This window comes from Ascaphus truei, chromosome 11 (assembly GCF_040206685.1).
Source record: "Ascaphus truei isolate aAscTru1 chromosome 11, aAscTru1.hap1, whole genome shotgun sequence".
NCBI classification, from domain to species: Eukaryota; Metazoa; Chordata; class Amphibia; order Anura; family Ascaphidae; genus Ascaphus; species Ascaphus truei.
Window position 1 is genome coordinate 37,458,775 of NC_134493.1, and position 14,490 is coordinate 37,473,264.

Here is a 14,490-nt window from a genome sequence, read left to right on the forward strand (position 1 = left end):
CGCTGGCTGTGTGCGAGGGGCTGATACTCACGTCGGATGCAGGACCCTTATCTGCGCCAGGGCAGCAGAACGTGACAAATTCATGGCAACGCTTGTGTACCACGAAGCAGCAGACTGTGGAGAGAAAAGAAACGTCTGAATAAGAGGCGTTTATTTATTTTTATTGAAACACTGATAAGCCATAAAACCTCCTCACAATGCCGCCCGAGGGCTTAGAACTGCTTGGCAAACATGGCCCTTAATCTCTCTCAATGTAACATCCAGACTGGTCGCATGTTGTTCCTTTAACCCTTGCGCTGCCAGAGGGGCCAGCAAAAACGTGACGGGCTTTATCAGGGGCCGGCAAAACCGTGACAGGCTTTATCAGGGGGTCGGCCCCTATATACACAGCACAGGGGTGTCTTACAATGACTGGGATGATTATATAGCTCAGGGGTGGGCAACTCCAGTCCTCAAGGGCCACCAACAGGTCAGGGTTTCAGGATATCCCTGCGTCAGCACAGGTAGTGAATCAGTGGCTCAGTCGACGACTGAGCCCCCTTAGCTGAAGCAGGAACATATTGAAAACCTGACCTGCTGGTGGCCCTTGAGGGCTAGAGTTGCTTAGCCCTGACATAGGTAGAAGGAGATGCAGAAGGCAAAGTCCTGGGAGCCCCTAACTACAGTGAGGTACGTTCAACTAGCGAGAGCATTAGCTGATGGCGATCGAACCTTAGGGAGCAAGTCCCAGCGAGTGTGCTGCATGGTCTTTAAATACAGACAAAAGATGGCGTTATGAGGACACAAACACACAGCAGTCGCCCTCAGCAGGAAGTCACGCTGCACTGCTCTCTGTTATACCAGTCGCTGCCCTTATGTGCAATTCCCGTTTTGCATAATTAGTGGAACAGCAGTTCAGAAGCCCCCCCATCCCCCCAGTGATCTGTTACATCCTTCCCCAGCACTCAAGGTTGCATTTCATGCTTAATAATTGAAGACTACATTAAATATACACCCACATGTCACCTCCCAGCCCCTCCGGGGCACCCTATCAGGTGTGCCACGCGCTGATCACCTGCACCGATTCACCGTTTCATTACTGGATCTCTAGCAGTGCTCACAAGGTAATATTTCAGAGGCTCGGCCAAGTGGCGGGGCTCTGCGCGGGGGGCTCTGCGCGGGGGGCTCTGCGCGGCCGTGAAGGAGACTAATATTTTACCAATTCCAAACCATTTCTGAATCCCAAAGGCTGCAGCTGCCAAATAGAGTCGGCCAGAAAACAGCCAATCATTGTATATGGCCGGCATGATTTGTAGGGCCATTACAACAGAAATAATCATGTTAAAAGCTATAGTGAGTCACACTGGTGCTACAAGTGTAGATTAGTTGTTGGTGCTACAAGTGTAGATTTTCTTGCCTTTTAAAAGCAGCACTCCAAGCTGCCGTTTATTTATTATTTAATAAAATGTGCATCAATACAATCCACACAAAATATAAGTAATTAGCCAAGTTGCAAAATCGATCGGCGAAGATTCGGCTTGAAGGTTCACTAAATGGCTGTCAGTGCAGCAGAAGAGGACCAAAGATGCAAAGTTGTGTGGGGAAGATCATGTGACCAGGCAGTCACTAGATACCATTGGTGCACTGCCAGAGAGAGGACAGTGCTCAAAAAAAGGGGTGTGCCAGAGCCTGTTCCAGAAGAGGAAGGGGATGTGACTATGTAAATAGTTGCTATAGAAACAAAAAATGCTTGTTACATTATAATACATTAAAAAGAACATTGAGTTTTAAATGACAAATGCTACAAGTAATTTCTCATAGTATAGAACTGATTTATTAAAAAGAAATATGTAGGATATTACTCTGTCTGCTGCTTTAATGGACTGGTGTGCATGTTCTTCGTAGCTTAAATTATATATAGTGTATGGAGCTCCCAAAACCTCACAGGTCTCTTGTTTGCATGCACGGTCAGAGACTTGCGCAGCATCCAATGCTCTGTACACTCATCTGGAGGAAGACTTTCTTCGGATTCGTGATACGAGCACACGGACATATCGCACTGTGCAGTACTAGGAGACCACGTGTACACATACAAACACGCACGTGTGAAACACCAGCTACTTGTAGTGAACTCCTACGAAGATTAGTGATGGATGTTTTACACGAGCTTCACAGAACAAAGTCTTTATTTCCAAGCTAAAAAAAGTCTTAAGTAGTTTATGAAAAGCTTGTATCTGGGGAATTCATGGATATAAAGCAGATTCCAGATATCTCCTGGGCCAAAAACGGCAAGTTACACAATTCTGAACATAACCGCTCTCCATTCATTTAACGTTCCACAACTCTCGCACTGTATGTATAGTAGCACTGCACACTAACAGGCACACACCCTCCTACTCCAGGGGGGGGGGGGGACAACTCCACTCAAGGGCCACTAATAGATCAGGTCTTCAGGATATCCCAGTTTCAGCACAGGTGGCTCAATCAATCAATCACCTGTGCTGAAGCTGGGATATCCTTAAAACCTGACCTGGTGACCCTTGAGGACTGGATTTGGCCACCTCTCGTATAGATTAACATCTGCCCTGGCAGAGTTCTTATACATTACAAAGGTGATCCCAGATAAGATACATACATACTAAGTTATGGTGGATGCAAAAAGGCGACAAAACCTTCACTGTTAGCATATAGCCAATAAAGAATATCACTTGTGAGCACATTTACATGTATTAGGCAGGTCTGCACCCCTGCCTTTCAACCAGAATACAGTGCTTCCACTGCAACAAGGGATTCTGGGAAATGACATGCAAATGAGCACACGTGTCACCTTTTGCCTGAAAAGCCATTTACATGGAGCCCATATAGAGCAAATGCAACGCTGTTCACACAGCTTTTAAGCACAGCATGGGATATGCAAAGCCAATAAAACCACTGACCACTTGATGGGTATCAGAGTGAGGTTGGTTGTACTGGCTTTGCAAATTTTTCAAGCTGGGTAGGTTTACAGGCAAAAGGCGACACATTGTGTGCTCATTTGCATGTCATTTCCCAGAATCCCTTGTTGCAGTGGAAGTGCTCACAAGTGATGTGAATATATATAGCTCCAGAAGTAGCCAACCCAGGCGAAACGCATTGAGAAACCAGGATATGATGTTGTTGTAGCAGGAGGGAGGCTTTGTGCAATCACCTCTCACATTGTGTGACACGACTGGAAGGCCGGTTATCGGGCGTCGACGCAGAGTGTCCCATCTCCTTCGCCATTCGTTAAATGTGCATTCCTATGAGCGTGCACATATTGTTTTTTATTACTTATAAATTTGTATCACTCTCTGCACCATAGGCCGTTTGCTTTAAATCCCCCTGAGGATTATTACACCCGCTTATTGAGCCATCCGATCCTCATACTGTGCATCCATCTTTAAAGTTCCCAAACAAACTACAAGCTCTTTTCAGAGAGCATGGGGAAATGAGAGTACCCCTTTCCCTTGTTTCACCTATTTGTTGCCGTCTCAGCTTCCACATATTGCACTGAAGATCTTACCGTGATTGAAGAACCATCAGAACGGTTCTATAAACTGCGTTTTTGAGCTGCCTAAAGAATTTATACATTTATGCGCGATTGCACATTATTTATTTATTGTCTCTGCACATGTTTTGATGTTGTGAATTATTATTATTTTGAGGTGTTAACTTCTGAATTCACTATAGCGATTGTCGGCTATTAATTACTGCACTTATATGGTCTGTGCTTTATTACCACCCACCCAGGATGAAGCAGGCATATCCTGCAAACCCAATGTGTTGATGGCCCTTGAGGGCTCGAGTTGCCCTATCCGTGTCCTACTTCAAAGTTCCAACATTCTCATGGTTTCATACACAAGGCACAGGTATATAGGAGCTGTGCCATGGTTAGGTCTTTCCCTGTCAAGCATGGTGCCGTTATCTGTAGACCACCCCACTGGATCAGGTGCATTATCCCACACCGGACCTTCGTGAATCTCTCCTTGAGAGTGATGGGAAGAGAGAACGTAGAGCGACTTACTACATAACCCCCCCCCCCCCAGCGCATCACTTTCTAGCATAAAGTCTTATTCAGGGTAAGGAACTATGCCTGATGCATTCGGTCCCTGCAGAGATACACGCAGACAAACCCAAGCAATAAAACTAGTTTATTGCATGATTTTGGCAGAAGATTTACCGACACGTCTTCCCGGAGCAGACCGTGTAATGCAGAGTTGCTGTATTTCGTCCTGAAGTGCAAGTCTGTTGCATCTAACAAGCTGAAAGACTTTAAAGCGTGTGAACAATCATGTGGGTCAGTTAAAAAAGCATCACAACCTGCAACAAGCCTACAGGGTACCCTGGAACAGGGACAATTAGGAGTGTACCTTGCCCCACACGGAAAGGAGGTACTCCAGCTCAGGGATTCCCAACCCTCTAGGGGAACCCCTAACCACAGGGGTCTGTTTCTGAGGCACCCCTACAACAGAACAGGGTCACAGTAACACAGGACAGAGAGATCGTCACAGGAGAAAGACAGAGCGGGCAGGGGAGTCACAGGAGAAAGAGAGCGGGCAGGGGAGTCACAGCAGAAAGACAGAGCGGGCAGGGGAGTCATAGGAGAAAGACAGAGCGGGCAGGGGAGTCACAGGAGAAAGACAGAGCGGGCAGGGGAGTCACAGGAGAAAGACAGAGCGGGCAGGGGAGTAACAGGAGAAAGACAGAGCGGGCAGGGGAGTCACAGCAGAAAGACAGAGCGGGCAGGGGAGTCACAGGAGAAAACTACTTTGCTCTCTCAGTTTTCTGACATCACAACGTTGTGACATCATGTGACCTCCGCAACGTCATTTGACGACGTGTCGCCGGAAGCCGGTGCAGACAAGTTGAGGGACTTAGAGGCCTCGCGCTCTCCCCCGGCATTTAAATGTGGGGAAAAGAGGTGCCTCTGTAAGCGCCGAATTGCCCTCCCAAAAAATGTTGTGCCCGCCAGTTTGCGCACCCCTGGTTAACTGGTTCGTGAGGCGTCTCCAAGGGGTTGGCCAAATAAAATCTGTAATGGCAGATTACAGGCAGTATTGTGGGATTGTGAGCCCGTGCGGGGACTGCACACTTATTAGACAATACAATGTATTAACTAGGGGTTCACAAAACAAATATTTTCTACCAGGGGGTGCACAAAGTGTTAAAACATGAACTAGAGCAAGAGTTCCCAACCTTTTCTTTTAATGATGCCCATTGGGTTAGAAAAATACTGCAGTGCTAAAACGTGTTCAAGTACAAAGCAAAGGAAGAACAGATGCGTTCCCGTCAAGCAATAATACTAAAGTGAAATTGAAACAACCAAACCCTCCCTGAGTAATTGGAATAATTGTTTCATACCCAACATACGGAGCAGAGACTCATTCCTGCAAATAAAGCCGATCTGAATTCAGGACGCCGCGCTGAGGCCGTAGTCGTGCAAATCCACCAGGGACGTGCGGGGAACAGCTCGTCCAATTAGAGAATCAGAGCGCACGTCACCACTGCAGCGGATTTCGTGCCCAATTAGGAGGTTAATTTGTGACTTCTATTATTTGGATAATCGTTATCAAACCCCACACTGAGGGATACGTGAAGTCATTAAATTATAGGAGCAAACGACTTAACAGTACAAGAGCACTGTAAGTCGTGAAATACAGATGGGCACCTAACAAGTGTGGCAGATTGATTGGCCTCATGGAAGCTACAAGAGCGATCTCTACAGAGAATCCAAGAGAAAACCAGGCACAGGTATAAAGAAAAAATGTATAATCACTAAACGGGTCCTAAAATCAGCAGGAATCGTTTGCCAAAGAACGAGCCATACAAAGGAATTCTTCATGGGTTTGGGTTTGTAGCCAAGCATTTCATAACACAAGCTTCTTCATTGGCACAAATATGCAGAACTCACGTTGGCGTAATAAAAAAGCATCACTAAACTGCAAAAGAATCCCCTTTTCTCAAAGACCAATACAGTTCATTACGATCCCAGAACCCCTCTGTTAGAAAGTAGTTACAATGTTAATGTTGGCTATATCTTGGTCATGTTGTTTTAGATTTTTAATCCAAATAATAATACAGGATAACCAAGGATGTACATCCTTCAGAAATGCCATGTTTATTTCAATTCCCCTTTTTCCGGACAGAGCGCGCCAATAAATAAAACAGATGCAAAAGCCTCTTAAAAACCTTGAATTCCTTTAATCCAGATGTTGCAGCACGTCAAGGGGGAAGTCCATATCTTCTCTGCCACTCATGGAAGCTCCATGCAGTTGGCCCATATTTTCCCCACCCCCTTTCCTGGCTGGGTGATCCATAGATTCACTAACCTTTAAGTCAAGACCTACATTTTTCAACAGCTTATAAATTAGAGGAAGCAGCTCACAATGATTTGGCTCCCCGTGTAAAAGGTGCAGAGGCTTTGGCAGTAGCATTTGAGCCCACAGCTGTTCAGGGCTGTTCTCCTTCATTTCTCCTGCAGGGTGCACGGACGGTTAATACAATATAACTGGCAGCCGCAACACTGGCAGAGGATTTAACCGACTGAAAGAAATCCAGCACAGTATATATAGACAAAGCCAACTGGCAATCTGTTATACAACTACTGTGAGCATCCCTCCTCCCATGTGAGCACGGATACATTGCGGGACAGAACCAGAAAAGGAGATTCAGGATGTACAGTAATGCAGAGGTTCTCAACTGGAGGAGAAGGGGAGAACCCCTGGTGTAATCTGTGAATAAAATTCTTAAAAACAAAATTAACAGCATTTCAAATCAACTTTGTTTTGTTTTATTATTTTCACATGTACAATATGGCCTGTTCAGATACGATAAGGAAATATGAGTTTAAATGTATACTCCGCGTACAAAAATCATTGCAAACGCCATCAAAACAAGGAGCGCTTGTCACGGACAGTAGGAGATGTGCGCAGAGGGTAAAACACCCTGGAGAAATAACTGCAGGCGTTATTAGCCAGCAGCTTTAAACAGAAATCGGCTTCATATCAGCAAACAAAGTTAGGGCAGAAAACAACACCCAGGCCTAAGCCCATGCAGGGGACCAACCTTCAGCAGTCCCTATCTGGAAGGGTAGGCTTCTTACCAACCTTTGACTCAAGTCCAAAGAGAGGTGGTAGCTGTAGACCGGGGTGCTCTCAGCACCAGTCCAAGGTCTGTGGTGTGCTCCCTCTGGTGGGTTCCAGGGACCGGTGTTTCCTGGAACAGAGTCCCTCTTTCCCTGGGATCTCTCTAGCAGCACAGATTCGCTCTGTGCTGGAGATCCCCTGCAGTCTGTGCAGCAGGCTTTTAAGCAATCTCAGGTGGAGACTAGTCCATTAACTCCTCTGTTACACAGACGTATACCCATTTGGCAAAAACTGAACAGGACAAAGAAAAGTCCCCTTATCCCCTTACAATGCTTTTGTGGTATTTAAATGACTGTATATAATATTTATGAGGTGGCATTGCTACTTTGCAGAAGTCTCTTTAACATAGATTCTATACTAAGGGGGGGGGAAAGGGAAATAATTCCCAAGAACCAGTGCGCTAGTGTGTTGGTGGAGTCCAAATGATTGTTACAATGTTCATGAACTGAATAAATCCAGATAACCTAGTAATACAGCCGATATACACAAGTGTCAGCAATACTCCCAGTTTGGAGAAAGAGATACTTGAATAACAGTATTAAGAGGTGATGCCCGTAGAATGCCACATGGTGGCAAGCAGAGACCCCCTCACAACATGTAGGGTACAATCACCTGGAGTTAGACTTCTAAATCAAATATATATCCATTTACTCACAACCATATAGTTAGACATCCAGAGGTAGTGTGTTCCCTGCTTGCAGTTGGAAACCAGAGTGGAATTCCGTTCCGTGGGGGAAGGAATAAGGGGTACACCGCTTGGAAATAAGGCGGGATCGCTCAAAAATTTATTAAAAATATTTGTTTATTGGGCCATTGGCAACATTGTAAAAAATGAGGACAGAGAACTGACACATTTCGCCCATGTGTGCACTTTGTTAGAGTCAGAGTTCTCTCTGCCTGTTCTCGTCATCATCAAGCAACATTCATAATTTCAAAAAGTGTGGCCAACCTCATCAGCTTCTCCTGTGGGCCTCCCTGAAAACCAGGGATTGCTGCAAGTTTTTCTTATTTCACATACAATTCCTCACAGGTCTGAGGCTGTAGGCATGCTTCACAGGACGGTTCAGGTAGATGAAAGTGTGTGCTGATCCTCAGATGATTTTGAGGCCTGTGGTCAGAAATAAGCCCCCTCATAAACCAGGAGAAGAGATGTTATGGAGGCACTGGCCCTTGAAGTGGGAGGCCTCCATCTGACACTGTACCAGCTCCTTGTGACCTTTAAAAGTAACCTCTCACTGCATTCTACACACACTGTCTTTTCCTGATTTCCGGTCAGTCACCGCACTGTGATCACCGAGGATTTCATGGAAAACATGCAAATGGTGGCCATGTGTGGCTCCCACTTACTCCACTCTGACACAGCAGCACAGATCAACGAGAAGCCTGTGCAATCTAGAGATATAACACAAAGAAGGGCAGGGAACAAGCCTGTAGCAAAAGGGAGAAAGTACCCAAGACGGGCAATGGATAGCCTTAAACGCGTTGCGTGCTTCGCAAGTCCACACTCAAAATGAATAGGAACTAGACACTATGTAACCACAGTGAAAACCAACAGGAAGTGACCACAGACTGAAGCATGCTCTCCATTGTGTTTGAAGGAGTTCGGGCAAATTTAGGGCATGCAGTAGAATCTGCAGCTGTAATTATTGTGGCTGCCCAACTCTTTCCTCTGTATTGTACACAGAATATATGCAACTTCGGTTTATTTTACCTTATAGCAGCAGAATAATCCGTTCTACTTGCATCACTGCAATCTGTTGTGACTGCCTCCGATAGAGAAGGGTTACAATGAAGCACCGGGGTCAGGGGGCATCCAACAAGAAAATGTTACTGCACAATGATGTCGCTTTCTGTTCCTGCGGAGTATACACCTGTGCTTCTTATAGGAACACTAGGTAACCAGGTGAAAGCGATAGGAATAATGTCTAGATCTGGTTTGTCACTATAATGTTAAGAATAGGTTCTATACACACACACACACACACACACACACACACACACACACTTGTGTGCCATGTCGGCAGTAAGTGGATCGGTCAGGGCATAATCTCTCCTCTACTTTTAAGCAAAGAACAAAATCATTATTACAAAATTGATCTACTTTTACCGGCAGAGGGGTGGCATGCGGAGAAAAGGATATTTAGTCATGCAACAACTCAAAAATAATAATAATAATAATATACATATATTTTAAAAAAATTAAAAAGATACGGTTGTCTGTTTTTGTTTCTTAATACATATGCATGGAGACGCTGTTAGAAATGCCTCCTCTCTGCAGCCGCCTTGAAATATGGGCACTTACGGAGATGAAAATCAGGCCTGGCAAGGAAAACATATTTCTATGCGACAGCGGCTGTCTCCCATCACGGGAGAGGTGGAATGGAACTGGAGTGTCAGGAGTGACACCATAACAGGTTATATACTGTGGGAACGGAGCTCTGCTACTCTCAAGACAGACTCAAAATGTTGATCAGCAATATAGAAACAGAGAATGTGACGGCAGAGAACAAACGCTTCTCCCACCCGGTTTGCCAACTTTACCATCTGCTGTAAAATCTTACACCCTATTTGATCGTTGGTTCTCTTTGTATTTAGCATAGCCCTATGTTTATCCAAAGCATGTTTAAATTCCCTTATGGTATTAGCCCCTACCCCCTCTGTTGAGAGCCTATTCCATGAATCCACCACTTTGTGAAATTCATCCTCACATTACCCCCTAACCGGCCACCCCCCAACATCACAGTGTGACCTCTTGACCACTGGAACCAGTCTGTAAAAAGCAGAGGTGTCCACGTAGTTATTTGTACAAGTTGCATTTTAAATCGCTGTAAAAAACATTTTCTTACCGGGGGAGCATTCAATTGTTATTATCCAACACCTTTTTTTATAACTCAGAAGTCAGCAACCTTCTCTGCAGCTTCTGAATGGTTTCTGCATGCTTTTCCAAGTTAAAACTTCAACAGGAAACCACAATCTCAATAAAAAGGACCTACAGCAGGGGTGGCCAACTCCGGTCCTCAAAGGCCAGCAACAGGTCAGGTTTTCAGGATATCCCTGCTTCAGTAAAGGTGGCTCAATCAGTGGCTCAGTCATTCTGACTGCACCACCTGTGCTGATGCAGGGATATCCCTAATACCTGGCGTTGTGGTGGCCCTCTAGGACTGGAGTTGGCCACTCCTGACCTACAGGGTCTCTGCCTCCTCCTTGGGTTATGCCCTAAGGTAAGTACAGAGATATCTGCTGTTCATTTACTGTCTGCCCTGGTCACTACAACACTTATTTATACATGCACTTAATGGAGGTGAAGACAAAGCTCTCACCCTCCCCTTCCGGTACTTAACGCTGCTCACACTCGTTACACGCCGTGTTATATTGTTTGTATAGGAAGAAAACGTCAACTCCTTCACCGATCCCGTATAACAAGCAGTCCAGAGCCACGCGCTTTATTATTAGGCATTCCATTGGCATGTCGGGCTTACACCAAGGACACTGAAGAGGACTTTAAAGCACATTTTTGCCAACAGGAGAAATTAAGTAGCAGGTGGAATAAGGGTTAAGGTTACGTAACAAAATGTGTAATATACAACATCCATTCTAGAGAAGGTGCTAATAGGCTAGCCTACAGGCAAGCAAGTCATTTCTATAGTTACGGAGATCACTGCACTTAAATAATAAGCCTGTTCTGACACAATGTAGCATCTCTAGCTATGTAGTAATTCACCAGTCCACTGTATCATGGGGTACCACAGTGGACACTCCAATGTGTAAACAGAACTGTTACCCTGGAAAAGCAATGGGACACCTACTCATCATCTCTTGTACATCTCATTTTGCCAGGTGCAAGCTGATAAATTAGCACATGTTTAAAAATGCCATACCAAGCTTCAGTTCTACCGGGAGAAAGTGCAAGGTGCCACGTTGTACCCAACCACCTGAGTAGAATTGCAACTTGCTCATGCTGCAAGTAGCAATATAGTTAATAAGAAGCAAGAATATGTTCACACATCTGCACTGCTTTCACAGGAAGGTTAAATAAAGAACACCGTCTCAGTACATCGACGACACAGAAAAGGATTAAAAAAGCATGTGAACAAATATTATAAAAACAGCTTACAGCTTTTAAAGCAAATTGTTTGAATGGATTACAGAGACCTATGTTCTTCTTAACAATAGGACGAGTAGAGGCTGCAACAGCCAGGTGGGCTGTTGGCAGAGGGGTGGGGGGAACGGGGGCTTCCTCTGCCGGCAGAGGGGTGGGGGGAACGGGGGGGGGGACCGCCCCTGCCGGCTAGAGGAGTGGTGGGGAGGGGGGGGGAGAACGGGGGCATCCTCCGCCAGCAGGTGTGGGGGGGGGACGGGGGCAGGGGGCGTCCTCTGCCAGCAGGTGTGGGGGGGGGGGGAACGGGGGCGTCCTCTGCCAGCAGGTGTGGGGGGGGAGAACGGGGGCGTCCTCTGCCGGTAGAGGGGCGGGGGAACGGGGGGGGAGGGAGCGCCCCTGCCGGCTAGAGGGGTAAGGAATGGGGGTGCACTTCTAAAACACAAATGGTATGAACGTTGGAATCGGAGCCTTTTTTGCACAAGAAGCGATTCCATATTTCCAATCTCTTCTGTGAGCTGCTTCCCACCATAGGACCTGCCTGAGCTTTACCTGTGTGTGTGAATAATCTATTTCTATTTTTTATGGACAAACAAATGTGACAAATTAAGACGTAACCATGTGAACCCTCCTTTACTGCCCATTGAGACCGCAACCCAAGCGCTAAAGGGATTCAGGGATTGCAGGCTTCAATGAGGTATTTGGGTTCTGTGGACACCAAGAGTGTGGATGTTTCTTTGAGTATAATCAACATGATATATAGGACTATGGACAACTCCTCCCCTTCCCTTATTGTAGTCTCGTCTGATTAACCGCCTTTCTATGAAACATCTAAATCGTTTGGGAAAGAGAATTACTCCTGTGCTCTGCCCAGATGCGCACGCGCTATAAATCTAATGTCAATTTAGATTGCAAGCTCTGCAGAACAGGAATTCCTTTCCCCAATCTTTACTTGTTATGCCTTATGCGTTCATCCCTGAATTAAATAAATCAAACCACTGTACCTGGACTTGCTTCTATGCTAATTCTTTATCGAGCTCTGCACATGGCTGTCACAGCATGAATATAAATCTTAATAGGATTTTTTTTTTTTATACTGAGCATCTCCCTGCATATTGGATCTCATCCACTTCACACGTCTACTCCATATTTTTAATGTGCTTTCTAATTGAATATCTTTAATAATCATTTGAAAACAGCGTCTAAAACCCACCTACAAAATGCCATAAATGAATCACATCAGGCATCCCCACGATTAGACAGAGAAGCCAACAGGCCAGGTTTTTAGGGCTACACATACCCAAGCAAGATGTCAGGGGTTAAATACAAATGAGAGAAATCTTCCAAACTTGGCGTGCTGGGTGCTTGAGAACTGGGCTTGGGGAACCCAGCAATATATACCTGGAAACGTGGCTGGTAACGTGGCTGAATACCTCCACAACTACAACGCTCATCTGGTCTTGCTTCATTTTCAACAGAAAGAGGACTGGATACCAAGATCTCAAAAGTACAGACTCCGGATTGAATGCTGCGTTTGTTATGGGTTCATGTGCAAAGACAGCTGCAGCGATTCCCAAGCTTTAGGGATCAGGGATTCTACTTGCGAACCAGTTCTTGGGTAGGTGGAGGGAGAAAGCCCAACGGCACAAATATTTCAGGCACATCAGAAAACGATCGTTGGATATCCTCCGTGAGACCCGGAAACTGCTGCACGATTTCACGATGGAGGTACGTGACCACGAGAGAGACCGCGCAAAAGCACTGAAGGGGTTAATGATTGAATTAGTTCTGTGCGCAATAAAGCAATACCTCGGCAGCCCTCCTGATGACAGTGCACCGTGGTTTATACGGTGATCTATTGGATTGAGATGGACTGAGAATTAATTTGTTCTGGATTCACTTGGCAGATCATGCATGAAATTGGGGTAGGGGGGGAGAGAAGTGCTCAAGCCAGCTGGGAAATGGAGTTAATGAAGAAGAGCGGGCTACTGTTCCAACAGCCCACGATGCGCAGACAGTTACACATCCCTGCGGTACAGTCCCGAGTCTCACTGTGACAATGTGTTCAATTACAGGCAGTCTCAATTAAAGCTTAATCACTTAAATGGGCTTAAAATTATTATTATTATTTTTCTTTAAGAGGCACAGCAAAACAGACATGTATTGGCAATATTTGTAAGAAGTGACAGAGTGGTGGAGTTTTAATGACTGACTAAATGAATTGGAGAAAATTCATCTCTCTGCAGTAAGAGCTATTTGGAGACCTGGTTCCTTCTTTTGGGGTACTTTGCCGGGATTCAGTCTTCATTCATTTAAAAGGAGTGTTTAGAAAGTGATGGGGGAGGGGTTATGGGGTTTTAGGAAACTCCTAGACACCGTTTAGGCTATATGGTCTGCTGGAATGGGATGTTTGGCCACGGCCGTGTGGAAATGTATACGTGTCGTGGCTGCATTGAGTGCTCTGCTGTGCGCGCGCTGACAAATGGTGTCGGAGCGGTACCCGTGCAAAGGGTCCAGCGGCTGAGGACCTTTAAAGATGGCGGCAGCCGGCAGGGCGAGCTGATCAGAGGCCCTGTGAGGTGAACTGCTGCTGTTTGAGGACCTTGAAAGATGGCGGCGGAAGCCGGTAGGCGTAGAGAGCCATGACACGGAGAACATCGGCGGACGCAATGATGTCATGCCCCACCCGGCAATGGCGGGAAATTGATTATTTTGATCATAAAAATGAGAAAGCGGAAAAGAAAACAAAAACCCCCGAGAAAGCTCTAATTTCGAGCAAAACGCGTAGGGTGGGCAGCGCGAACGACAGGACTACCAACCCTTGGTGACATTCAGCAAAGGATTGAGTTCTTCCTTCCTGGAGACTCTACTGTGGACGCCCGCCACAGGTAGAATATCAGAGGAGGAGGAAGTGCTGATTTTTGCCATTGCCCAACCCTGGGCGGTCCCAATGCCCGAGTCCAATATGTATTTGTGAGTGTAAGCTTTTTACGTTTACTTTTCCTGCTGTAAAGCTATTTTGCACTATTTTCTGTGTCCTCCATTGTTTTCTTCCTTTTATATACCCCCGGATGCGAGTGCGCTCCTGGACCCTTTGCCTCTACCCCCCTATCTGGACTTGGATTGAGTCCATTCAAGGAGCGGCACCCATTCAGAGGGCTGTATAAATTCTATCATCTTGTTTTCATGTTCACAAGTGCGATCTCTTGATTTACTGAAATACGGCATTTGCGCTTGTTCTTTTGTCTTCAC

General features: G+C 45.8%; 1 protein-coding gene across 1 annotated transcript in view; it reads right to left on the reverse strand.

The window, feature by feature from the left end:
• PRKCB (protein kinase C beta) overlaps positions 1-14,490 on the reverse strand; it is a 124,707-nt gene that overhangs the window by 64,870 nt on the left and 45,347 nt on the right. The window contains 1 exon segment of the mRNA XM_075565672.1: positions 32-114. Within this exon segment, the coding sequence (XP_075421787.1) occupies positions 32-114 (83 nt within the window).